Source organism: Pseudopipra pipra, chromosome 15 (assembly GCF_036250125.1).
Source record: "Pseudopipra pipra isolate bDixPip1 chromosome 15, bDixPip1.hap1, whole genome shotgun sequence".
Taxonomy (NCBI): Eukaryota; Metazoa; Chordata; class Aves; order Passeriformes; family Pipridae; genus Pseudopipra; species Pseudopipra pipra.
In genome coordinates, this window is record NC_087563.1 from 9299929 (window position 1) to 9325832 (window position 25904).

Below are 25904 nucleotides of genomic sequence, written 5' to 3' on the forward strand. Positions count from 1 at the left end.
AGCTGCTCAAGGAGGCTGGCAGAGACCTCAAATACCCTGCTGCCAGTTTTGTGTTAGATGCTTTCTTATGTGGCCATAGTAGTAGTGTGGCTGCAATGGCAGAGGGACCCCAAACCACAGTATTCAGTCTGTTGAGAAGCAGTGAAAACACAGCCCTCAAATCCTACAGCAGCCATAAGGGACCTTTCTGAAAATCCACTGGTGAATGATATTCCCATGTTATTATTTTCCAGTTCTGGAAAAATCCCCGAAGAAATGAGAGGGTTTGCAAAGAGTACAGTGCAGCATCCAGTGCCCATTTCACATGAGAGCAGTGAGAAAGTCACTTGTGGTACTGATCTTCACAAACTCCTCAGGTCTGAGAGAAGAGGGGCTGTCCTGAGAGCTCTGGGTCTGATCAGCACAGGCAGAGGAGTGGGAAGAAACTTTATCCAAAGTATGACATCTTTGGAAGATGAATTAGGCAAGGGCTGGAGTGTACAGCAAGGGCAGGTTTCAAAACCAAATACCTGTGCCCCCTGATTTCAGTCCTGAGCTTTTTTTTCCCCTCTGGAGGCACCAGTGTCCAAGCTCTCAAAGTCCTCACTTTTGGCCCTTGCAAAGCCAGAAAGTGGAAAATCTGGAAATGTCACAAGCAACCCCATATCTGTGAAATTTCCTGCTGCCTTTGTACATATCAACACTTGGATGAATGACCAAGTCTCTGGTCAAACAAAACCTGCAACAATTTTTGGGCTGACCCATCTGCAACATGCCTTGAGAGCAAGGTCACTGCACTGAGCAGCCCTTGGGTTGGTTCTGGGATGTGCTGAGCATCTCCCCAGTAGCTCTGCTGCATCCGCAGCAAGCATCAGTTCTGCAAGTCCAGTCCAGGGGCCTCAGTGGTCTTTTGGCACATCCCTTCTCTAGCCACGTTTGTGTCAGTCTCACAAGTGGAGAGTGTTGAGGATGCACAGTCTGTACCCCTGCCTGAGCTGTCTGCAAAACTCACTCTCCTTTGGGACTTTACTAATCCTTCCTCCCCTCCCCAGGTGCAGAGCTTTAGTGCTGTCTCCCATCGTAGCTGGGAAGCTTTACACCACTGCTATTTTTGAGAAACCCAAGTCTGTCCATATACAGGATGTTGTTGTTAACTGTAGTGTGTATTTTTGTGGTCGAGGACGATTATGCCAGGTGAAGATGCTCCTGAAATTACCACCTACTTCTTCCTCCAAGCTCAGTTTACCACTTTTGTTGCTGGTTTAATAGGTACATTGGAGGATCCAGAATTGGCTGCTGAAACTACAAATAGCCTCAGAGCAATGGGTGTAATTACAGCAAAGGAGGCAGAAAGGAGAGTACTTATCTCTTCCTATAGCTGTTATTCTTCTCTCAAGGGCTGGGTAGATCCTCAGATCACTTTAAATACAAACCTTTAATTGAGCTAGTAGAACAGATAGTCCTAGCATCCACCATTCACTTTAGAGGGCTATTTTTAATTCTGTCTGGTGCCCCACCTCTGGGGTTTGGTATGGAGGAAGCTTTCTTTAGCAGTAGCAGATCCTCTGCACTTGGCCAGCTCACCTGGAGCTCTGCAGAGTGCTGTTTATAGCAGATTAACACAGACAATTTGCCTCCTCTTCCTTTAAATAGGAAGATGTCTCGAAAACACATTGTTCATTTAAATCTTGGTTGTGGTCTCTTTCTCAGAACCAGTTGAAGAGGTTGTGACCTTGTGCACAGAAGAACTTCTCTGTGAGGCAGCATCCTAGGAACCCTGAAGACTTGCTAGGTCTTGTCCATCTCTACTCATACCCTTTTGGGATGAGTATGGCCCCATAGGTTTCCTATGGAGGAACCTATGCCCCGCAATAGGTTCCCCCATAGGAAAGATCTTTCACCGTATCCCGCGGCGTACCCGTTATCCCAGGGTTATCCCGCAGTGCTGCCCGTGTCCCGCCATATCCCGCAGTGCTCCCGGTATCCCGATCTTATCCCGCAGTGCCACCTGCCGCCGGCCCGGCTCCGCACCCGGCGATCCGGCCGCCCCCGACTCTCCCCCGGCTCTCCTCCGGTGTCGGCCTCCTGGACACAGGAAGGCTTTGTTCCCGGTGCGTCCTACCAGTTCGCTCCTCCTTGGCCTATTTTTTTTCTTTTTCTGACACGAAATTTGGATCTGCAGCAGGAGGAGCCGGGCAGAGAGCAGAGCAAACCAAGGTGTCTGAATACCCCAGGGCGATGAGGACAGAGGATGCTGCTCTGCCCTACACACACCTTCTACCTTCTACTCTTTAGCCCAGCAGAACCCACTGCAGTTTGAGTGTTTTGAGCTGGGGTCAGAGCTGGTCCATGCACTGGGGCAGCTGGTGCTAGTGCACAGGAAGGTCCCCCAAACCCCCTCAGTCTCTGAAAGCAGGTCCAGGCTGCTGTGAGCATCTCTGGTGGTGGTGAGGTTGCTTGGATGGCTCTGTTGGTGAGCAGGAAGGTGGGCAGCGAGCAAAAGGTCTCACCTGGCTGTACCCATCTCACCTGGCTGCTGGTTTGATCTCTCTCCTCCTCACTGTGCCCAAGCCTCTGGCTCACGTCTCTCACGCTGGGGTCCCCAGGGTGTCCTGGAGCTGCTCGCAGGCCAGCAGGTGCTCGGGAGCGGTGGCCTGTGCTGACCCTGGCACACGGGTCGGTTCTTGTCCCCCCTGTGCAGGAGCTGACTCTGCCTCGGTCGACCCCTTGGTGCTGGAGCAGTATGTCGTGGTGGCGGACTACCAGAAGCAGGAGAGCTCCGAGATCAGCTTGTGCGTGGGCCAGTTGGTGGATATCATTGAGAAGAACGAATCAGGTACAGAGAGTTTGGCTTGGCAGAGGGCTTTGGGTCTGCTCTGTGTCACAGAGCAGGGGTAGGAATAGCAATCCTGTATTCTCAGTGTTTTCCTAATAGGGCCTTAAACGAAAACAGCCTCCAGGCTCCTCACAGGGGTGTCCTTGGATGATGAGCTGAGGTGGGATGTGGAGGAAGAAGCTTTGGTCTGTAGGAGTGTGGACAAGACTTCAGAGCTGTCTCTAAGGGAAGGGTCTGACTATCCATGTGCTGAGCACCAGGCACCGTCCATCTTCTTCAGTCTCTACTTTATGCTTCTTTGTGCTGAAAAACTTGGCTGATGGGTCCTGAGGACAAAAAGCCATTCCCGAACTTGGCAGGCTTGTTTTATTGACAGAGGGGGACACTCTCATGGTGCCCATGAAAGCCCCCATTGTGCATTCACAATTCCTGCCTCCGAACACAGCAGGGCAGGCAGCCGAGCTATTCGCTTGCTTCAAAACTTAAACTTGCTCTTAACCTCTGCAAAGGGATCTAGTCAGGTCATGGGCCCAAATTCCGTAGTTTGTTGAAAAGGGGAATTCATTCCCTGAAGTTTACAGAAGTTGCTTGGGCGGGGGGGGGGAGTTAAATCATGAAAATAGATTTTTAAATTCTAGAAAACTGGTCCCTGGAGGATCAGTTGCACCAGCAGCTGTGTTTGAGAATGAGAAAAATAAAAGCTACCCTCAAGCAAATGAAACCTATTAGCACAGCCAGTTCAAAAACAATGAAAAATAATTTATTTATCAAAGGTCAGCCCTGATTTTCCCTCCCATGCAGGTAGCTGATTCCCTCCCCAACAATCTAGTTGTTTTTCTAAATGACTCACTGGTGAGGTTCTGAGGATGATACTCAGTCTTTATTTTTTTCCCCTGAAGACACAAATAGCTTGTGCTTTTAATAACTGAGGAGCACATACTTATTTTGATTGGGCACACAGGGTGGCCCAGAATTGCTTGTGGCCACTGTGGAGCTGGCTGGGTTTCCACTGGGAGAGCTCATGTTTTAATCCTGCAGTTGCTCGTGGCTTTTCAATTTTGCTGTTTCCACAAATGTAAAGAAGGCGAGCACAGCAGGAGTCAGCTATCGATTCACAGACAGGGTATTCATCTCTGCTAATTAGCCTGGACTTGCTGACCCAGACTGAGGGAAAATGAACCATGAAGGGGGAAAAAAAGGTAGAGCAAATGTGGTGGCTGGAGACATTAATCTCTGAGAGCCTCTCCTGTTTTTCCTGGGGAGAGAATTGTACATTTCCATGTCATTCAGCTGCAGTTGTCCCATGCTCCTGTCTGTGGTCCCTTTCAGATAGTGCTTGGCTCTGTTGCTTTGGGGCCACCCCAGCTTCCCATGCAGGCAGCAAGGAGAGGTCACAGCCCCCCAGACTCATGGTTTGAAGAGGGGAGAGATTTTCTGGCTGGTGTGAGCCCTTGGCTGAGCCACCTGCTGTTTTTTTATTCTCAGGGTGGTGGTTTGTGAGCACATTGGAAGAGCAAGGCTGGGTGCCGGCGACCTGCCTGGAGGCTCAGGATGGAGTCCAGGATGAGTTCTCAATGCAGCCTGATGAAGGTAAGAAGCTACTGGAGGCATCTACCCCAGCTTCTTCCTGCTCAACTACTTAGAGCTCCTGGCAGTACTGCATCACCCTCCCTGAATTGGGCAGGGAAAGGACAAACCCACATGTGCTGCCTGGAATGGTCCTGCCTGCTCAGCAGCTCCAGTGCTGCAGCAGGAGTGGGACAGCTGGGTACTGGCAGTGTGACTGATGGCATCCCTGCTCCCCCACAGAAGGGGCTGAAGGTGGCACCTCCAGGGAATGCTCACTCCTGCCACCTCAGTGCCTCCTTTAGGCCCCAGGGAGCTTTTACCTGCACTGGATGAGGAGCAAAGCCCAGGTCCTTGGGCAAATCATGTGTCTTCAACACATGCAGAACAAAGAGCACGCCTGAGCTCATGTTATGGGAATAGCAAGGTTGCAGCCTTTGCTTAAAGCAAATCTGAAATGTCCCTGGAGAGCACATCCTTTGTGGTGATCACTGTGTGCTCAAAGCAGTGCAGTAGCTGGCTCAGCCCCTCCTCTGGGCAGGCAGAGGTGGGAGGGGGGCTCAGACTGGGGAAGGGCCCCAGAGGGCTCCAGGTGAGAACAGTCTCTGTACCACTCTCTGGTGCCAGCCCTGTCTCTTCTTGGACCTGAAGTGTTGCCTCCTCATATCCTCTCTTGTCCTTCTCCTGCTTCCCCAACATGCTCTTCCCAGTCCCATGGAGATACTGGTCTCTGCCCAGGCACGTTGGCCGCCGTCGGACTCTTGGGGACTTGTACACCAGTGGATGGGGTCAAGGTGGACTTCACAGAGACTTTCTTGGCTGCCCATGTTTTCTGCTTGGAGCCTTGTTGTGTGCATGTTTGTTTGCTTTGCATGTGATGAGCCCTGCTTGTGTCAGTCCACAGTGTGTGCCATACCTGCTCCTCATCCTTCCATGAGACCTACTCGTGTCCACATCCCTTTCCTCTATCAGCTGTTCCTTCTCACAATTTGAGTCTTGTTTTGGATTCAGAGACTGGAGTTTTTGCTTTCCCCCAGCACATGTACACAGACTTCTTCCAACTGCTGCCTCAGTTCCTGTAAAAGTAACTTTGAGCCCTGGCCCGGGATTGGTGCCTCAGGTGGGGTCAGGAGGAGAAGAACTAGCTTGGTCTTGCTGGATGTGACAGGACATTCTCCTCTTTGACTCCTTCATATGAAGTGGGTGGGAAATCAGGCCCTTCTAGAGCTGTGGCTCCTCACAGAAGAAAAATCCAGGAAACCTGCATGGTGGGGATATATGAATGTCCAGGTGTGGATTTTGGAAGCAAATTTTTCCCCAGATGGCCTCCACCCTATTGTGGCACAGCTTAAGCACAGGCAGTTATTTTCCTGTGTTTCTTCCGGAGAGGACAGGACAAGGTGAGGGAGAGGAGTGGATGGATGGTTCTGTTTGTCTGACATATTGTCTGCATGGTTGTTAGAATGTTTTCCCTTCCTCCTGAAGAAAAGAACATCCATATCCCTGCTTAACATCCTTTGGTCTGATGGACAGAACATCAGACTCTTCTCCAGCCTCCACACATGGCTTTGACCAATGTCTTGGAGATGGAGCTGTTGAACAGGGAAATTCCTGTAGACCTGCTGCTGTAGACTGGTTTGAGAGCTGTGTGTGAGGAGTTACTCCCTGATGCCCATGGGATTTCTTTCCCCTTATAGGGGACAGTTTTTCTTTAAAAGTTTTGTGAAAGAAATTTGAACTGAAATGGACGCATGGAAGAGCTTCTGTGACAAGCTGTAAAAAGACAGTCTTTAGTCCTAAGGGAGAGGAGGAACTGTTAGACAACTTCTTGGGCCAGAGTAGCTCTCCAAAGTTTACATTTCCAAATGCAGCTGTGTTTGTTTTGAAGTATATTTCACTGTCATTTCTCTTAAGAATGGTTGTGTATCTCTGTGTGTTTGCACGTAAATTACAACAAGAATTATCATTTATTAAAGCACTTTATAACCATTTTTCAACTGAGCCCAGGTTTCCATGAAACAGTATCTCCATGAAACTGTGCTTTCTTTCCAACAGAGGAGAAGTACACTGTTATTTACCCCTACACTGCAAGGGACCAGGATGAAATGAACCTGGACAAGGGAGCTGTGGTGGTGGTGATCCAGAAGAACCTGGAGGGCTGGTGGAAAATCAGGTACTGTCCCTACCTCTTGCTCTTCCCTGGCACTGCAGCTGGGGCTGTGCAAAGCAGAGACCCAATCCGTGTGGGATGTACCCAAGGGCAAGTCTGGGGTGCTGGGGAGGGCAGAGTACCAGAACTTATTTCTCTCCATCCCTACAAAGACCAGTTGATATTCAAGCACAGCTTTGGTTGAGAATCTTTAAAATCCCCTGATTTCCTGTGCTGGGAGGTGGACTGTGTCACAGCATCACATGCCCCAGCAATGCAAGGGGAACTGGTGTGAGAATGTTACATCACGTCCTGCTGATGGGAAAACCAGCGAGTGTCCCAGAGGCAGGCTGGATCCTCTGGCTCTGTTCAGATGCTCCTGCAGAGAAGGGCCATTATCTGAGCCAGGTCTGCTGTGTGCAGGGTATGCTGAGGCCAAAGGCTCCAGACCATCCTGAGCTGATAGTTGTTTTCTGCTGGAAGCTCATTTTCTCATCTGTGGTCCAGCAAATGGCTGGACTTGATCGGAGTGGGAGCACTGCTGCAATTTTCTTAACCTTACATTGAACCTGTGGTCTTGGCAGCAGCACAGCCCCAGAAACACATCCATTGACTATTTAAGCAGAGGAGAGCTGCCACAAGAGCTCTAAAGGCTATTACAAGCTCAGTAGTTGGTGCCATCGGAACGTAGTGGCTGCAGTGCAGCCAGCGGGGAGAGTCTCCAGCATGGCAGGGAGACTCTGCGGATGTGGTTTTTTGATCAGGTCACGGGGCTGGTGTCTCTCCTAAACGGATTTAGAGCAGGGAAGGGATCCAGGCTGCTGGTGCTCAGGCAGAGGGCTTGTGCTTTCTCCAAAGACCAGGTACATCAATCCAGCAGCAGCCCTCTGCTTTTTCCCTCTGCTTCCCCTGCCAGTGCGCTTCATTCCTTAACTGCTGTCATTGCTGAGGTGAAAAGAAAATGGGGTTTTGCACTGTTCCCAGCCCTTGTCCTGCTGGCTGTGGCCAGCTTGTGTGGGAGCATTAGTCATGACTGGAACTCTCCAGGTGCCCATGTGCCACTGAGCACCCAGTGAGCTCGTACTGCCCAGGACAGATGGTACATTCAGTCAACATGTGAGCTCTGGCTCCGGGGATGTCCAATGGCTCCACACCACTTGGGTGCAGTGATGTTGCCATTCTTGCCCCGACAGGTACCAGGGCCAGGAAGGCTGGGCCCCTGCCTCCTATCTCAAAAAGGGGAATGGAGACATGTTCTCACAGAAGCTGGGGCCAGGCTCCTCCGCTCATTCCTGTGCCTTGGATCTGGATGGCATCTCCCGGCAGCAGGTGCTGGCGAGCCGAGAGAAGGATGGGCTCGCTGGGCAGAGGGATGGGAGGTTCGACAGCCGCCCCCTGCCCAACGCCGACATCCGACGCAGTAAGTGGCCGGTCAGGGGCAGGTGGGTGGTGGCTGCAGCTTTCAAGTGAGGTAATGGGGCGTCAGGCAGAGGCTTGCAGGGGCTGTGAGTTCTGCAGCCGGGTCTCCTCTCATTGCACACATGGGTGGGGCACAAGCACAGAACTTCCCAGGGACCTGCTGAGGGTCAGCAAATGGAGCGAGGATCACCTCCCAGGCTGCAGATTCATCTGGAGATACTCTCCTCTCAGAAGCCAGGGTATCTGAAGGGAGCCTACAAGAAAGAGGGAGAGGGACTTTTTACAAGAGCATGTTGTGACAAGGACAAGCAGAAATGGCTTCAAACTGACAGAGAGTAGGTTTAGATTGGATATTAGGAAGAAATTCTTTATTTGTGAGGGTGGTGAGGCAAGGTTGGACAAGGCTTGGAGCAACCTGGTCTAGTGGAAGGTGTCCCCATGGCAGGGGACACCTTCCACACCTTCCAGAACCACCTTCCAACCCAGGTGGTTCTGTGATTCTGTGGTTCTATGATTGTAACCCCTCTGCAGGCCAGGTCTTCTGGGTCAGTCCTGCAATGCAAAAGCAGTTTTATGTAGTCACCTCAGATGCATTTCCCAGCAACAACTGAAAGCTGGTTTCCTTTCCCTTCCTTTCCCTTACCTTCCCTTGAAACCTGGGTGACCTCTGCTACTCAGAGTGCCAGGGAGACAGATTCTTCCTTTGTGTTTTTTTCCCCTGGGGCAGGTTTGGTCCTTGCCTGTCTGTTTTGTCTTGTCTTTTGCAAACACACATGTGACCAAAAGCCAGGAACTCAACAGCATCTGGAATTCTTCTTCCACAGAGTCACCAAAGATGAGGCAGAGGCCACCTCCTCGCCGAGACCTCACCATAGTAAGTGCCAGCTGATGTAGGAGAGTAGCAATGGCAAAGGGAGTGGGAGAAGAGCACTAAAAGGAGCTCTGGTCACTGGTTATTCTTTGCCTGAGATCTTGCCCCTGTCCCTGGCCGTGCTGGTGTCTCTGTGTAGGCTGGTGGGCTGTGGGGATGTTGTGTCACACCTGCTGTAGAAACACACTGATGGGTTTCCTTTTTTCTGGTCACAGCCACGTGGTTTGAACCTGCCTAAACCTCCTGTCCCTCCTCAAGTGGAAGAGGAATATTACACCATTGCTGATTTCCAGACTACCATTCCTGATGGCATCAGCTTCCAGGCAGGAATGAAAGTAGAGGTGAGACTGTCATCTCCCCTTCACACATCTTCACATCAATGCGGTGCTCCTGACTCCCATTGCCCTGGGACCTGTTTCAGGCAGGAGCTCCCCTTCCAGGCAGGGAGGATCTGCTCACCATGATATTCTGGATGAAAAATGGGCATGGTGATACATGTGATTGCCTCTGTGTAATGTTGACATCAGAGTGGGAGAGAAACCTGTATGAGCTCACCAGACTTTGGAGCCCAAGATGCTCTTGGTGGCCTCCCGTCCCCCAGTCATGGGTGCTGTGTTAGAGCTAATGGAAAATAAAGCCAAACCACAAATCAGGTTAGAGATGGTAGTTTTTTCCTTGGTTAGGCTAGGTGTAAAGTTAAAAGCACTTCCAGAACTGCTTTCCTGGCACACCCTCTTTGCTGGCAGAATCCCTCCTGCAGATGGGATTTTGCTTTCTCCATGTGCTGATGTGATTTATCCCTCGCTAAGAGGATTTTCCTTTAGGGCTGCCCCAGTCAGCCCCTCCCAGGCCTCAGCCCCGCTCCCGGAGCTGCAGAGACTGGACGGTGTCGGATCCGTGCAGCATTGCTGCCGGTTGATCGCTCCAACAGTGCCACGCAGTGGCCACCGCCAGCACCCGGCATCCCGCTCCCGGGGACAGCTCGGAAACAGCTCCTTGCCGCGGCTGTTCCGTTCCTCAGCTCCATGGCACGCAGCTCTCCTTCCCTGGCAGAGGTCATGACCGGGTTCCCTTCCCATTAGATGCCAGTGCTGTGATTCCATGTTTTTTGGCTGTAGAGGCGCCCAAGGCCATGTGTCTGCCTGACATCATTTTGGAGACACCCTTTTGTGCAGAGAGGGATCCCACATGGATGTCTGAGGTTTCCTTTCCCCTCGGCAGGTTATTGAGAAGAACCTGAGCGGCTGGTGGTACATCCAGATCGAGGAGAAGGAAGGCTGGGCCCCTGCCACCTTCATCGATAAGTACAAGAAAACCAGCAATGCATCCCGGCCGAATTTCCTGGCTCCGCTCCCCAACGAGATGGCCCAGCTCCGGCTCGGTGACGCCACGGCCGATGGCAACAGCAGCGAGGAGGCGACAGGGCCGTGCCGTCCTCTGCCAGAGGCTCCTCCTAACGGTACGGACTGCAGTGGGAGGTGGGCCAAAGACTGGAAGGGGCGGGAAGGTCCCGAAAGTGGGGACCTTTCCTTTGCCGGGGGCTATGAGGAGATCTCGGACCGTGACACAGAGGAGAAGCCCAGCCTGCCGCCCAGGAAGGAGTCCATCATTAAATCAGAAGGCGAGTTACTGGAGAGGCAGAGACCTCCCCCCAAGCCCCCAGGCATGATTTTGCCCATGATCCCACCCAAGCAGTCGGCAGCCCCAAAGGACAGCAAGAAGCCAGAGCTCAAACCAGAGAAGGGCAAACTCTTCCAGCTGAAAAACGAAATGGGACTGGAATGTGGACATAAGGTGTCAGCCAAGGAGGTGAAGAAGCCAAACCTCCGGCCCATTGTCAAGCCAACCAAGCCAAAAGCTGAGCCTGTGGAGGACAAACCTGAGCCCATCACCCAGAATCCGTTCTTGAAGTCTAGACCTCAGATCAAGCCAAAGCCTGCTGCATCCCCCCGGACAGACCCACCTCCAGCTGATGATAAACTGGACATTTGCAGCCTGCGGAGCAAGCTTAGACCTGCCAAGTGCCCAGAGAAGCCCTCCGAGCAGGACACTGCTGCCGGTGAAATCTCCTTCAGTAGTGCTGTGGTCTCTTCGGAGGCTCCTGGAAGGTTTCCAGAGCGACCAAGCATGGAGAGCAAGCCCCTGCCCAAGCTGGACAGCTATACCACAAAAGAGGCACTGCCCAAATCTCCCCTGGGCCCAGCAAACACCCCATGTGCCAGGGACGCCCCACCACAGCGCCCCATTGTGCCACCTCGCAGACCACCCCCCCCCAAGAAAATAGGGGGTCCTGCCCCTGGCCCCGCAGTGGAGCTGAGGGCCCCAGCACGGGAAGCGCCTGAAATCAGGTCATCTGCAGTGCCAGGGAGGCCCATGCTGGTTCCTCCAAAAGCCAAGCCCTTCCTCTCTGCCTCCATCCAAGATGAAGCCAAAGCAAAAAGCAGCATAAGCCCAAAGGTCATTTCCAAACCAGTGGAGAGAGGGGAGCCCAGGGAGAGGACCTCAGCCCCTGTCTCCGGCCTGGATATTACCAGGGAAGCTCTCTATGTGGCAGTGGCAGATTTTGAAGGTGACGAGGAGACCAACAGCTTTAAAGAAGGGACTTTGTTTGAAGTTCGTGAGAAGAACAGCAGTGGCTGGTGGTTTTGCAAGGTCCTGACGGGGGGGCCATGCTGGGAGGGCTGGATCCCTTCCAATTACCTGCGGAAGAAGCCGTAGCCACTCCTCTGCTTGCACGGCTGGAGGTTCCCTGGTCTCTCACCTGAGTATTTAATTAGCAGATTAATTTATAGTTTTCTGTGAGGCTGGCTCTAAAAGGAAAGATAATAATTGAGATCCCAAGCATCCCAGCTGGTGCCTGTTGGCGGCAGCGTGGAGGAAGCAGCTTGGCCTCCCCTCCCCACCCATTTGCTCCCACCCACCCTCCTCCCCACATTCTCCCAAGGACTTGGCTCCTGTGCCATCCTGGCAGCCCAGACATGCAGCTGGAGCTGTCCTGGCCAAGCTTCATGGTGTATGATGGCTCCCATGGTTCTCTGTGCTCAGGAGATGTTTATCAAACATTTTGCCACCTGTACCATGAATGGTACCAACAAAGATTTATGGGTGGAATGGTACCAACAAAGGAAATCTGGCTGCACAAAAGAATTTGCCTTTCCCTGAAGCTCAGGGTCACAGTTAAATGTTGTAGGTCACCTTGCTTAGTCCAGGTGTGTGCCAGAGCCATAGGGAATGTGGCCAAAAGGAGGAATGATTGCTGAGAACAGGGTCCCTATAGCTCTGTCTGCACGTGCAGGCACAGGCATTGCCCAGTTAAGGGCTGGGCCTTGCTCCACCCACAAATGCCACAGGACCCTCCCTGCTCTGTGACAAGTGTTAACTTAAACATCCTCCTGATGGAAAAAAATGGAGAGAAATACACACACACTCGTCCAACAGGTCCTCTCCGTGCTGATCCAGGACACCATGCAGGCTTCTCCCCTGCAGTACCACAACCAAACGTCAGAGGGGTTTTGCTGAAGAATACTATGCAAGGCACAGAGGACCAAAATGAACCCAAAAGCCCTGGAAAAGGGATGCTTTGCTTTCCTTCCCACACCGACTGCCCAGCTTGTTGGACTAATAGGGGACCACCCCTTCCCACGACCCACTGAGCTTCCCCGGGCTGGCGGGCAGCAGCCAGGAGGTGGGTCCTTCCATAGGTGCTGATATTATCAAGTGCAATCCAGAATGTGGGAGTTCAGCTCCTCATCACAACCAGTTGTGAGGTGTGTCTGGTGCTCAGGGGCTGCTTACCTTGTTTGTCACCCCACCTGCCTGTCTTCCAGGTCCTTTCATTTCACGCTGTGTGACAGGTTGCTTGGGGAGCTTCAGGTCAAGCAGAGCCTGGGATTTTTCAGTGCTGACATCCTTGCCTGCCAAGCCTAATCTTGCCCACAGTGTTGCTTATCCCAGCAGGAGGATGAGCATGGATGAGCTGTCATTCCCCAGTGCCAATTTCTTTCCCTCTGTCCTTGTCTAACTTGCAGGTTCAGGGCTGCATTTCTCTCCAGAAGAGCTTTAAACCTGGCTCTTGGTGGGTTTCACAGAATCACAGAATAGTTCGGGTTGGAAGAGACATCTGGAGGTTATCCAGTCCCACCCCCCAGCCAAGGCAGGGTTAGGTTTTGTGTTGACCAAGCCCTGTTGCCCTCTCTGGTCTAATTGCAAGTGTGATTACTGCAGCCACATTATTTTGCTGCTGAAAATAATTGCAGTTTTCCCTCTAATTTGAGGCTGGCAGAATTGAAGCAGTGTTCTCCACTCCCCAAAATGCTTGCTTCCTTCTCTGTCCCCTATTTTCTAGCCTGAAAATGTAGAGTTGAAGATCCCCTCTGTCTGCATATAGAATGAAAATGGTGGTGCCTGTGGCCAGAATTGTTCTGGGACAGTGATGGAGCAGTTTGTCCCAGCGCTGGTTTGATCTAATAGAGAAGTCCTGACCATCCCAGTACGGCCTAAAATCCAGAAGCCCCAAGATTCAATTTTAGCCATGGGAATTCATGCACCCCATTCTCCCCTTGATACCTCTTGCTCTCACCTGCAATTTTTTCTGGTGGCACATCAGCCTCTGATCAGAGTGACTCACCTGAGCTGGCAATAAGTGATCCATTTGCAACCCAATCCAGTAACAAAGCTCCTTGTGTGGCACATTTCGAGTTGTTGATGTGCTCCCAGGAGAGTTGCAGGGTGGGTTGGGGGAGCAACGCTGCCTTCACTCTGCACATCACTTGCTCCAGTAAAGCCCTTCTGCTTTGGAAAGGAGTGGGGACAGGATGAGTTAAGCCAGAGCTGCTTGTCAGCCAAATCCAGCCCTCTCCGTATCTGAGGAAGGGGCTGGACCTGTATCCCCCTGTCCGCTCTGGTAGTTTCATGCAGGGGTGAAGGGGCTGTGTGTCCTTTTCTCAGGCATTGTGTCCTTGCTCTGTCTTTGCTGAACAGCCTTTTAATCTCAGAATTGCCTCTTATTGCTCTCTCTGAGACCTCACTGCCCTGGCTTTCCTCAGAGAGGACTGTGTTGTTTGTGTGACCTCCGCACTAAATGAGGGCTATTCCCGCTTCCCTCCCAGACTGAACCTCAGAACTGGTAGTGCTTCATTTTGCTAACACAAGTACTGTATTTGGCTCATTGAGCACGTGACAGGATCACTCCCTTGTTCCCAAAGAGCTTCCAAGAGGGCAGGGATCACTCAGTATGTGCTGACACCTGCAGCCTTACCCCTTCCTACCACTCTTCTGTCTGCGAAGGGACTGCAGGCTGGACAACTCCAGTCGGGAAGATGCCAAGAGCCATTGGGCTGGCAGGGCTCTGCCCCCCATCTGATACCTGTCCCTCAGTTCAGCCATGTGTGCCCCAAGCCAGGCTGTGCCTCTCTGTACTTTGCACGTCACATGCGGCCGAGCTCCCCGACTACCTCGTGAGGAGGAGGAGGGCAACCACGAGTACCCCGAGCTTGGCCACGGGGTGCATCACCCCATCAGCCAATGCCCAACCACCCAGTGCAGTGCCAGGGTCAGGGTTTGTGACAAAGGGGGGGCATTGCCATGGCTTGGGGCCCACGAGCCAGGTGTTGGGGACACGCCATGGTTTGGCACATCCCCAGCAGGCTGTCGGCCCTGCTGTGCCCTGCTCCTCACAGGCTCCCTAAACCTCCCAAAACCCATTTGTTTGTCCGTGTCTCGCTATATTATTATGTAAGTGCATATAAATCTACATTACTGTGGGTGGGTGGGGGGCAGCAGAAGGTAGATGTAGCTGTGTACATGCCTATCTATACTTTCACCTTTATGGGATGGATTTTTTTTTTTTTATTTTATTTGGTGGGTTTAGGATTTTTTTTTTTGGGGGGGTAGGGAGGGTTGTTTTCTTTTTTTTAAGAAATAAAAAGAAACTGCTTGACTGGTTTCAAGCACCTTAGTGAACCCGTGTGTGGCTGGTGTAATTCTGGGGTGCAACATGGTGTGCTGCTCTCCTGTCCTGGCAGCTGTGGCTGTGCTCCCACATACAGCAGTGCCTGGGAGTGGTGAGGGTTATGGGTACCCTGGCAGATCCTTGGGTCTTGGAGCTGCTCCATGGCCTGAGACTGGCAGCATTGGCCTGTTGGCATCTCAGAAGGATCAGCTCTGTGGATAAAGTGGGGCAACAGAGTGTATAAAAAAGGCATTTTAGTATAAATAGCCACTGTCGGGCTCCCTCACCACCTGTGGTGAGTGAAGGGTTTCGTGTGAACACTTAACTCTGGCCGTGTGCTTGCCAGGGCAGAGTTATGAATGAATTTTTCCACTCCACATTAAACCACATCTGAGGCTGCCTGACTGGTATCTGGCTTCAGCAGGCCACATTTCGGGATATAAACAATTTACAGAGCAGCCTTCTGTTGGCCTCTGCTTGTGAAATAAAGAGCCAGACCAGCCCTTCTGCTGTGTTTGCATCACCCCTCTCTGGCCACCCACAGTCCCCAGGCTGCCACAGCCCCAGCACAGTCACAGGAGCAGGATCAGGCTGGCAGCTGCCTTGCTTGAGATTGGGTAAGAAATTCGGGGCACTTCCTGGTGGCATCTACCACTGAACCCTTTCACCTCTGTAGCCCTAAAATACACACTGCCCGCCAAACTTGCAAGTGTTCGCAAAGTTAAGGTAGCCAGAAAACCCTCTTACGCTTCCCAGCCCATCAAGGGACTGAGCAGCCACTGGGCTGTGACTCCCAGAAGCAAAACACAGCTCATGAGAGGTATGTAAAGTGTCTTTTTTTTTTTTTTTTAAGCAGATGAAGAGAGCTGCCCTGACCCTTCCTCTCTGGATCAGTATTGCCATGCTTTGCAAATCATTCCCCGGCTCAAGCTCTTTTAAACATTCTGGAGCACTCTGTACAAGCCAAAGTTTTATTTGTTTCATAAACAAGTAAAATTATATTAATGTAAAACAGGTAAATGGACAAAAGTAAAACACACAGCACTGAACACAACGCTATAGAGTACTGACATGTAGAAGTGCAGTTCCCCCCCTCGTGCGATGCCCTCCCTCCCCCGGTCCCCCAGATGATTTGCTTGAAAAGCCTAATACAGAGGTCCAAAATCTGATTCAGCTTAAACAAGATGTACAGGTCACAGTATTGAATCATAAAGGTAACGACAAGAGAGTAACTGTCTCAGAAAGGGGGAAGGTAAAAGAGTTCCCCAATCTCATCTCTTTCTTCCTTCCTTTCTTCCTTTTTTTAAATTTTTAAACAAAGAGGTTAAGGAGGAGAGGGGGAAAAAATCCATGGAAATAAACACTTTTTCACTCCAGTATATATATATATATATATACACACATATATATATATATAAAGCAGGATTCTCAGTGAACACAAAATTCTAAAAAACTACCATTGATCTGTGCTGTTTTCTCCCCCCATCTTTTTTTTTTTCTTTTTAAAAGTTGCTTTAAAAAGGATAAAAAGTGCACAGACACCCTTATAAGGCACAAACAGATCTTCTGTACAAATAATATATCATTGGACTGTTTAAAAAAAATAGCAATACGAATACTAACAATTAAATCTGAAAGAGGCTACCTTTTCCCGGACATTTTTTTTTTGAGGCCTATTTTGGAAAATTCCCATTGCTCTCAGATAGGCAGGGTGATACATCCACTGCTCTCACGTCCTGTTTGCTGCTCAGCCGTGCTCCAGATGCTGTCTGAGCTGGTTCCCTTGCTGGCATCACTGGGTGCTGCCCTTCTGGAAACTGGTCTTCACTGCTACAGCAAAAATTCAGCCTCTGCAATGTGTCCTGAACAGCTCAGGCCCAGCCTGGGGTGGATTTGGTATTTCTCCTTGCTGGCTTAAAAATACAAAAGAGAGCTAAACCAAAATAAACCCCACCCCAGGCGTGCACCAATCCTGCTCACTGAGGACCTGAGGTGTCGGCCAAGCAAACGGACTCTGCTGTGCTGGTGTGGCTGTGCAGTGACCAAAGGGACTGGGCACCCCTGAAACCGGGACAGCAGCCCTGGGAATGGCCACTGGTGCTCACAAGCCCAGATCTGATCCAGGCTGGCATCGCTCGCAGTGAGTGGATTCTGACAGCTTTCCTTGAATTCCTCAAGATGCAAAGGCTTCCCACTGCAGCCTGTCCCCAGGCAGGCACTGACCTGCCTGGCCCTTCATCCCATGCTGACATACCCTGCCATCATCGTGCCTTTGGTGCTGTGCCCACCCACTGCAGCCAGACCCTGATCTGCCAGTGTGGCACCCAGGAGGTCTCTAGGAAGGCAATGCCTGGGCAGAGGGCAGCCAGGAGGTCCAGGCAAGGCTCCAAACGCAGGGAAGCTGCCCTTGCTACCTCCTTCAGTAAAGGTGTGAGTGAACTCGTGCCACAGTCGCAGTGCGAGTGGCTCTGCTGAGGGCTGAGCACACTCAGCAGTGGCACAGCCAGCGCCATCAGCCAGGTTTCCAAAAAGGGCTCTGCAAAGTCAGTGGGCCCTTGTGCTGATGCAGCAGGGCAATGGCTGAGAGATCTCACTCTAGAGCAGCCTCTCATTTATACACTTAATTAAAATGTTCATCAGTTCTGAAAATTAAAAACAAAAGGTTTCCCCGTGCTCTGTGAACTGGCAGGCACAGCCCGCTGCAGGAGGAGAATGAACTGCTCTCCTGGGTGTGCTCTCCACAATGGCAGCACAGGGCTGGCTGCTGGTCAGTAACCAAACACAGCTCTCCTGGCACAGCCAAACCACCACCTGGGCAGCAGCACCAGGAGAGGGCTGTGCACCCACAGCTACCTGCACCTTGGAGGAGAGAGGAAATGGCCAGGCGAGATGACAGGCACTGACAACCTCAGGCTGCCCCTCTGTGCCCAGAAGCCCTGAAATGTACAGGAGTTGCTATTCTGCTTTTTCTTTTTCAGACTAAAATTGCACCTTTCTGAAAAAGCCATTCTTATGCACTTGGTAGCACACGGTCACCGAGCTGCAATACCAGCCCCTCTCTCATCCTCCCATTTGCATCCTCTCTCTTTTTCCCTCTTGGACCAGCTGGAAGCTGGTCAGGCTCAGGCTGAAGGACTGGACAGGGGCTGTGCAAGTGGGCAGAGGACAGAGAATGGAGGGTAGCTCCTGCTGGAGCAGCAGGGAGGAGGACACTAAGCTCCTCACATCAGTCCCGTTGCTGCACACTCAAATGCTGCTCAGCTCATCCAGCTGCTGCCTGTAGCTGTAACATCACACCTGAAACCCATTTACCTTTTAAGTCCCAACATCTACTAATAGCCCCAGAGCCTTTTTCTTTCCTACTCCTAAGTAAAGCCAAGTGAGATAGATCCCTGTTTTTCTCAACAAGTTCTCATCTACCGTTGAGACCCAGCTGTGCTGGAAAACTGGGAAAGGCAGGAGAAAGAGCAGGTAAGATCAGCACATACACAGTCCTCAGAAAAAAGGTGAGCCTGCTGGGACTGGGTCAGAAATTAATTTCTCACCACAGGCTCCAAAAAGTCCCCATGGTGGGGCAGGAGGAAAGCTGAGCCCTGCCATGGCACTGGCTGCGGGGGAAGGTCTAGGACAGGTCTAGCCAGGCAGGATGGGGTAACATGGCAGCTGTGCCACCTGCCAAGAGGGCAGAGCAAAATGCAGGTGTGTGTGCCTGGAGATGGCAAACACCATCACAGCCAGGATTGCAGTGTTCCCATCCAAACACTCCTCTCATCCACGGGCTGGAAATTATGGCTTCATCAGGCCTGAGTCGCCCCTCATAGCTGCCCACTGCTGGGGCTGGCTGGGCTCTCAGTGGGCTTGTGCTCCTCACTGCTACCCCATGGCAGCTCTCCAGGTCTCAGCCTCCCTGGCCAAAAGTCTCTGCTCTGCCACAGAAAGCAAAAGCTGCTTTATCTATGTCCAGACTGGCTTCTCCATGTACCCCAGAAACCTGTTCACGGGGACAGAACCCAAACAAGTGAGAATCTGGCTGTGCTACTATTTGGCTTTAGCTAGTTCTCCTTACACAGATAAGCAGGACATTTCCAGATCAGTTTTGTCCACTTTGAACCCTCCCGCTGGGCCTTATCCTAATTTTGTTCCACCACAGCACAAGCATCTGGCAGCATCCCAGAGCTGTTCAGGTTTTGGGGTCAGGAAGCCCAGTGGCACCTGGCATTGACCAAATGGCAACCTCCCCTTGCAGGCCCACACCATAGCAAGCCTCCTCCGGAGCAGGAAGAGGGAAAAAAGAACCTTTGCAGGGGAAATTTCTCATTTGCAGCTGGGTGCAGACCGTGATTCCCCGGATTCGCCTGTGGGCACACAGCCTGGCCATGCCTTTGGGCCCTACATGATCCTCAGCTCAATTTTATCCCTGAATTGTGCCCTACCTGTCAAATAAGGAAACACAGATAACGAGCCACTTGATAACGACTGACCAGCACGATAACCCATAAGCAGGGACGGAAAGGCGTGGTTACTGCTAGCGGCGTTCCCCTTCCTACAGCCCGAGGCGGGCGCTAAGGGCGGTATATTTTAATAACATCTTTGATGACCCGTCGGCAGATTGGGCAGCAGGCGTTGAGCTGCTTCTTCAGCTTAAGACCGCAGGTGTTGCAGAGGCACATGTGTCCGCAGGTGTAGATCACCGTGTCCACCTCGCTGTCGAAGCAAACGGTGCATTCCCCGTTCTTGCTGCTGGATGGCTCCGGAGGGGGGAAGACAGGAGAGATGGGGGGGCTCAAGGGGGAGCTTGGAGCAGTCACTGCAAAAGAGGAGGAAGGAATGAGATAATTCAGTCGCCACAGCGGCGCAAACCTGACACTGATCAACACACACGCTCAAGTCAGTTTTTAAGGCTCTTCCTGCCTTAGTCACTGCCTGGTTTGTTTGGCCAAGCAACCCCGGTGTATTCCAACCAGTAGCACAGTTACAGTTCCAGGCAGAGCCTGCTATCCCTTTTTTACACATCCGTACATTTTTTGAACAGTTCTAGGGATGGTGATTCCACCACTTCCCTGGGCAGCCTGTTCAATACCTGACCACCCTTTCAGTGAATAAATTTTTCCTAATATCCAGTCTAAAACACTCTTGGTGCAATTTGAGGCCATTTCCTCTTGTTATTTGATACTTACAAGACAGACCAACCCCCACGTGGCTCCACCCTTCCGTCAGGGAGTTGTAGAAAGTGAGAAGGTCCCCTCTGAGCCTCCTTTTCTCCAGGCTGAGCCCCCCCATCTCCCTTAGCTGCTCCTTGTGCTCCAGATCCTTCCCCAGCTCCGTTGCCCTTCTCTGGACATGCTCCAGCACCTCAATGACTTTCTTGTCATGAGGGGACCAGAACTGAACCCAGGATTTGAGGTGTGGCCTTACCAGTGCACAGTACAGGGGGACAGTCACTGCCCTGGTCCTGCTGGCCATGCTATTGCTGATACAAGCAACATGCAGACTTTCTTTAGGCCATGAAAATCTTTCCACCACTTGGTGTTTTCCTACAGTTCCTTCTGTCAGCCTGGGAAGAAATGTAACATCTCCCCCTAACCTTGCCCTGCTGTCTTGCACAGCCCCAGCCCCATCCTGGATTCCTGTCTTGCTGTGGTGGGAGCTGAGGGCCAGCCTGTCCTTACCCAGCGATGACTCTGAAGCCGATGACGACCTGTTCACGCTGAAGGCCATGTCCGAGTCACTGTCGTACTGGGAGCCACCGGGGGATCCTGAGGGCGAGACGGTCACTGGGCTGGACTGCACCGTGCCTGAGAACACAGGAGAGAGCTGAGTTGAGCCCACCATGGGCAAGAGACACCCCAACCCCAGCTAAACACCTGCTGAGCTGCTCCCACCCCCCACACACAGGGTGCTGCAGGGTAAAGCCCAGCTTCTGAGTTAAGTGCTGCCCCTTAGTAATGATATGTAGTGACTTTGGAGGTGCATGATTTTGGATGTGACCTCCAGGGTCTGGACCTCATTATGCAACTGTACGATGCCTGTTCAGTGCTTCAGTGAAGAACCAGGTTATCTGACATTTGGGGTATAAAGTCACTTCCCCACAGTCCCAATCTCTCCAGCAGCAGTGGCCTCAAGCTGTCGCTGTCTCACTGTCAGCTGGGTCAGGGCTTTGCTTTGGATGAGGAAAACCTGCTTTACAAAGTCATCAGTCTGATTTTCTGATAGAATCCCTTCTGATAGATCCAGCAATGGATCAAAAGTGCCAGCTGATACCCGAGCTGTGGCAGTGCCTGAGGAGGGATTACTGTCCAATACATGTGCTTAAACTAGAGCTGTGCTCACAAACATCATCATCCTTACCAAGGCAGGAATTTAACACCTTTTGGCTGGAATAGGGAGTTTATAAAGAATCCCTTTAAAAACAAAGCCACTGAAATACAGCTGCCTCCCCCCACAGCCATCCTTGCCTGCTGCTTATTTTATGTCTCGAGTCTCATCCATTTCTGGGGGACTTATATAGGCTGCACACATCTAGGTGACAGCCAACATGTCTCACTCACTTTTATTTGCAAACACAAGGTGAGATCAGGAGCTGCTTCCTCACATCAGTGAACACTGTGAGTGCAAACCTGTAGCTCTGGTTCTGGACCAGGGAACTGCACAAGCCAGGTGCTCCCCGATATCCTTTCTTTTGGCTGCACTTACCCAGTATCTTGAGCTGGTTGATTACACCATGGATTGTAAAAAACACCCAGAGAGACTGTGAGGTGTCCACACACATCAGCATTCCTCGGCTGGCTCCATTCACCCCGTGGTGCACCTCTCCATTCGGCAAGACCATGAAGCTGAGAATGTCGCCGTTGTTGAGGACCGGGAACGCTCGGTAAACCACCCAGTACTCCTTGCGGTCCAAGAGAAAGTCCGGATCTGCCGGGAGCTCATTTGTCCGTAAAGTACTCGGATCACAAGAAGTGATGCCAAATGAAAGGGCCCCGTAGTATGGCAACCCAAGGTGTCCTACTTCCACAAAGAGGCTTTCACCGATGTGCAAAGGCCGGTCAGAAAACACCAAAGTCCTACTGCTTTCTTGCCAATTGGTGCACGCAACCATCCGGTCCTGAGAAAAGGTGATGTCAGGGCCGCGGGTGGGGTGGAACCGCAGGTCTGTGTCCAGGAAGGCCGGGACCCCCTGCGCGTGATGCCGCCGGTTTGGGCAGCAGGGGATGATGTGGTTGTCTGTCGCAAGTCCTGGTACCCGGCTTAGGTTTAGGTTTGCAATTTTAGCCACCACTTGGTTGTTCTCTAGCTCATTGTTGTTGAAGTTGGCTGAGTCGTGGTTGCTCTGTGGAAGGCAGGTGCTGAGCCGGGCAGTGCTGAGCCGGGCAGTGGTCATGGTCTCTGCGAACATGCTATCTGTGAGATAAACCCAGTGACACAGGCATTAGGGTCAAGATACAACTTCCTACTTCTATGGTTCTAATTATTATTTCAGCCTACAGATTCAGTCCCTCTGAATGGAAAAAATCAGCCAGAGGTCAACCAGTAATTGGTGGAGAGTCAGGTGTGGAGCAGGCAGAAGGCAGACAAATAGCTGCATCTTGGCACAAGCCAAGGAAAAACAAGTGTTTCAAAGTACCCATGTGATCTGGGAGTTCCCTGCACTGGTGAACTGGAAAAAGCTGTAAACCAGTGTGGTCTTAACAGCTTTCTCAGTGGAGAGGTCTAATAGCTTTGAGATCACTCTGTAAAAGAAGGAAACATCTCAATATCTTGTTGTCCAAAGCTCTTGTGCCAGTCAAATCCACAACACAGCGGTGGGCAAAGGAACACAAGCACAATATTCTTTCCACACTCTTTGTCATTGCCTTATAACTGTGTCCAGACCAGGTGTGTCTGAGAGGTCATTTTAAGGAAGATTTCAAGTTTTGTATCTCAGGGGTGTTCTCAGCCCTGCAGAGATTTTGAATGGAGAGCTGGTCACAAAAGCTACTTCCTGCAGGTGTTAGAATGATTTTTATGGCAGAGAATTGTTTTCCCTTTTCACAGCAAAGGGAAAGTCAGGATGTTGATCCTTAATTCATTTTCCAGACTTTCACTTCGGCCATACCAGGCTGGGGGAACGATGTAAAGGTGTGGAGAAGCTTGGGAGTGTCCTTCCTTCTACCTCCAGCCCTGCCCAGGGCAGCCTGGACACTTGACTCTGAAGGCAAGGCCTCAACCCACTGAGCAAAGTCAAAGCATGTGGAAGTAAAGAGTCTGTGTGAATGAAGCAGGCTCCTGGTCTTCCCAGAGATGGGGGTGAAGAAGCCCAGCACCAACACTGCCTGCTCCTTGAAGGAGAAAATCACCAGGCTTTTACCAAAGAAGGAAAAACACTCAAATCCAGCCAGCACCTGCAAAGCAGAGGCTGCCTCACTCAGCAGCAGGAGAGGCTACTGGGATAGACTGATGCCTGGACCAGCTCCTTCTAGCAAGGACAGGGTGTCTGGCAAGAAAGAGGAGTAAGACATCCAAGCTTCATGATGGATATGCCCCATCCCTGGAAGTGTTCGAGGCCAGGTTGGATGGGGCTTGGAGCAACCTGGTCGAGTGGAAGGTGTGCCTGCCCAAGGCAGAAGGTTGGAACTGGATGATCGTTAAGGTCCCTTCCAATACAAACCATTCTGTGATTCTACAATTCATAATGCTGAAAGATGCATTTTGTGCATCAGAACTGGAGTTATATTTTACAGCTTTCTCAACTCACAAAATTTTGGGAGGAAGAGACAGAGAAAAGCACATCCTCTAAGACACGACCACTGTAGCAAGGAGTTTGGGTCCCCTGTGCTCCAGATCATCGCCCTGATCATCGTGCTGAACGTTGCCCTGATTCCCAAGGCAGTGTGCGGGGTTTGGTATTTTAATAAAAAAAAAGAAAACATCAGAGTACAGGTGCTCCCAGGCTGAGTCTTTCACTCTGCACACTTGGATGCTGCAGGCATGATGGGAGGTGGGGGGGGGCAGAAAGATGCAGCATTTTATTTTTCTAACTCCAATCTAATGAGGAAGAAGGAGTGCTCTGGTGAAGCAGCTGCCCTGGCCAATACAGCAAACACTTCTGCTCTGTGATGAGCACCAGAGGCTGGAGTGCATCGCAATTGCAATTACAGGATAAGCTACTGGTAAGGTTTAATTACACATCTGAGGCACAGCAGACAGGGAAAAGTGTTGTTTATGTGTAGCCTTCTCGCCTGTAAAATAATTGGCACCATTCAGAAGAATATGTGATGTAGCTGCCTGCCCACTGGACTAACCATTTCACAGTTTATCACTGGTGTCTGCTCTGTGCCAGGACAGCAGCACCATCCCCTCAAGCAGGTGCAGCTGAGTTTGGCTGTTAAAACTCAAATCAGCTCCTAGGAGCCTCTGGGAAAGGGCAACACTTGTATTTTAAAAGGATTCCCTGTGGTGTGGCCCAGTTCAAAACCTTCCATCTAACACTGAATTCATTTGAAATTTCAGTGCCATAAAAGTCACAAAAGGAAAGTCATTCCATGGCAATCAGCTTGGTTTGCTAATGGGAACAAATTCCTCCCCTCTTTCAGCCCTCCCCAAGGATGATGCCTTTAAATCAGCCAGACACCACCTGAATGCAGTGATCTGTGTGATGCCCATGTGTAAGGGAAGGGTGAATCAGGTCATGTCTGCAAATCCAGCCCCTTAAACTGCCAGCCTGGGTGGGACCAAGGCCAAGAGAGAGAGGCTGGAGAAGGGCTCCAGGAAACTCTTGGGCCGTTGGTGGTAGTTTTCAATGGACTGGCAGTAACTGGTAGCTGGGAAAGAATGAAGTCAGCACTGGTCATCTTTGTCTGCTCAGTCCCTGGGACTTTGCTGTAAGCAGCACCATGTTTTTCCATGCCACAGCAGCACATCCAGCTCAGAGAAAGCTGGGTGAAATCACAGGTAAAGATTTCCATTTATCCCTTCACATGGCTGCTATAACGTGCAGCCTTAGGGCTTTCCATCACATCTCTAAATATATTGCTTTCTGGATCCCTAGTGCTGGCAAAAGGAAAATGGTTAATTTGAGGTACAAAACTAACAGCAAATCAATTTTCTTAAGTGTCCCATAGAAATGATCAACAAGATCATGCATCATTTCTACCTGATTATGCCTCTGTGGAAAGAGCAACCAGAAGAACAAGCACACACTTACCTAGTATCTGCACTTCATGGGTAATTCCGTAGACGTCTATGAGTGCCCAAAGAGGACCAGAAACTTTAATACCACAGTGAAACAGTATTGGCTCCTCGTCATTAATACTGTAGAAGACTCTCCCGTGACGATCAACCCAGAAGGCCAAGATATTGTCCCTCACAGCAAACCTCTCTGGCAAAGCTTTGGCCCAGTATCCGGGACGGGTCACCAGGTCAGGACAGGCGTACTTTGGTATCTCGTCAGAGCTCATCTGCGACGGGTCGTGGATGGTGAAGCCGAAGCGCAGGGCCCCGCTCCAGCCGTGGTGCACAGCCACCAGCTTCAGCCGCACCTTCTCGTAGAGGTGGATGGGCCGGTTGGTGAAGGTGACCCCGTTGCAGAAACTGTTCCTCCGCGTGGCCTTGCGGGAGTGAACGTCCAGGCGCACGTTCTTGCCTTTGGCTTGGGAGTGGAAACGCGGCGGCTCCGTGATGGCGAGGACCGAGCGCCTCTCATGGCTGCTGTTGGGCAGGCTGTAGTAGGGGCGGCTGGAGACGGAGCGGGTCTGGTGGCTTGTGTCTGCAAAAGGAGAAACCAGTGGCTCTGTCAGAAGTGCTTGACCCGGGCCACGTGCTGGCTCAGCCCTGCCTTGCGGGGGGTGCCTTGCACTCCTCCCTAGGACCCGCTATTTAATCTTACAACATTGTGCTTATCCACAATCTGCTCATTGTTGTCCCAGTTTGGCCCTCAGCTTTATGCAAATACAAGGCAAATGTAGCTCTCAGGGCAAAGGTTAGGCAGCTTCCCTTCTACGCCCTGCAAAGCTGGATGGAAAGGAACATCCTTTGTTCCCATCAGATGCATCCTACTGCACTCGGAAAGGCTTAACACCTGTGCCTGTGGCTCCGGGTTTCCTATTTGCAATGCCTGTGTTGTTAACTCACATGGTGGCCAGAGACACATCAGCCC

The 25904-nt window shown here is 51.4% G+C and overlaps 2 protein-coding genes across 5 annotated transcripts in view; one reads left to right on the top strand and one right to left on the bottom strand.

The window, feature by feature from the left end:
* SH3PXD2B (SH3 and PX domains 2B) overlaps nucleotides 1-14781 on the top strand; it is a 69242-nt gene extending 54461 nt beyond the window's left edge. Inside the window, exons 7-14 of one of the 4 annotated variants that reach the window (XM_064671755.1) lie at nucleotides 2681-2815; nucleotides 4301-4405; nucleotides 5092-5175; nucleotides 6437-6554; nucleotides 7724-7950; nucleotides 8774-8823; nucleotides 9036-9161; nucleotides 10042-14781. In XM_064671755.1, the coding sequence (XP_064527825.1) occupies nucleotides 2681-2815; nucleotides 4301-4405; nucleotides 5092-5175; nucleotides 6437-6554; nucleotides 7724-7950; nucleotides 8774-8823; nucleotides 9036-9161; nucleotides 10042-11538 (2342 nt within the window). In that variant the 3' untranslated portion in view covers nucleotides 11539-14781. The remainder of the gene's footprint in view (nucleotides 1-2680; nucleotides 2816-4300; nucleotides 4406-5091; nucleotides 5176-6436; nucleotides 6555-7723; nucleotides 7951-8773; nucleotides 8824-9035; nucleotides 9162-10041) is intronic. The other 3 variants (XM_064671756.1, XM_064671757.1, XM_064671758.1) reach the window with 3 other exon arrangements.
* Nucleotides 14782-15727: 946 nt separating this feature from the next.
* NEURL1B (neuralized E3 ubiquitin protein ligase 1B) overlaps nucleotides 15728-25904 on the bottom strand; it is a 33120-nt gene continuing 22943 nt past the window's right edge. Inside the window, exons 2-5 of the mRNA XM_064671759.1 lie at nucleotides 24954-25514; nucleotides 21464-22171; nucleotides 20440-20565; nucleotides 15728-19577 (exon numbers count right to left, since the gene is read on the bottom strand). Of these exons, the coding sequence (XP_064527829.1) occupies nucleotides 19333-19577; nucleotides 20440-20565; nucleotides 21464-22171; nucleotides 24954-25514 (1640 nt within the window). The 3' untranslated portion in view covers nucleotides 15728-19332. The remainder of the gene's footprint in view (nucleotides 19578-20439; nucleotides 20566-21463; nucleotides 22172-24953; nucleotides 25515-25904) is intronic.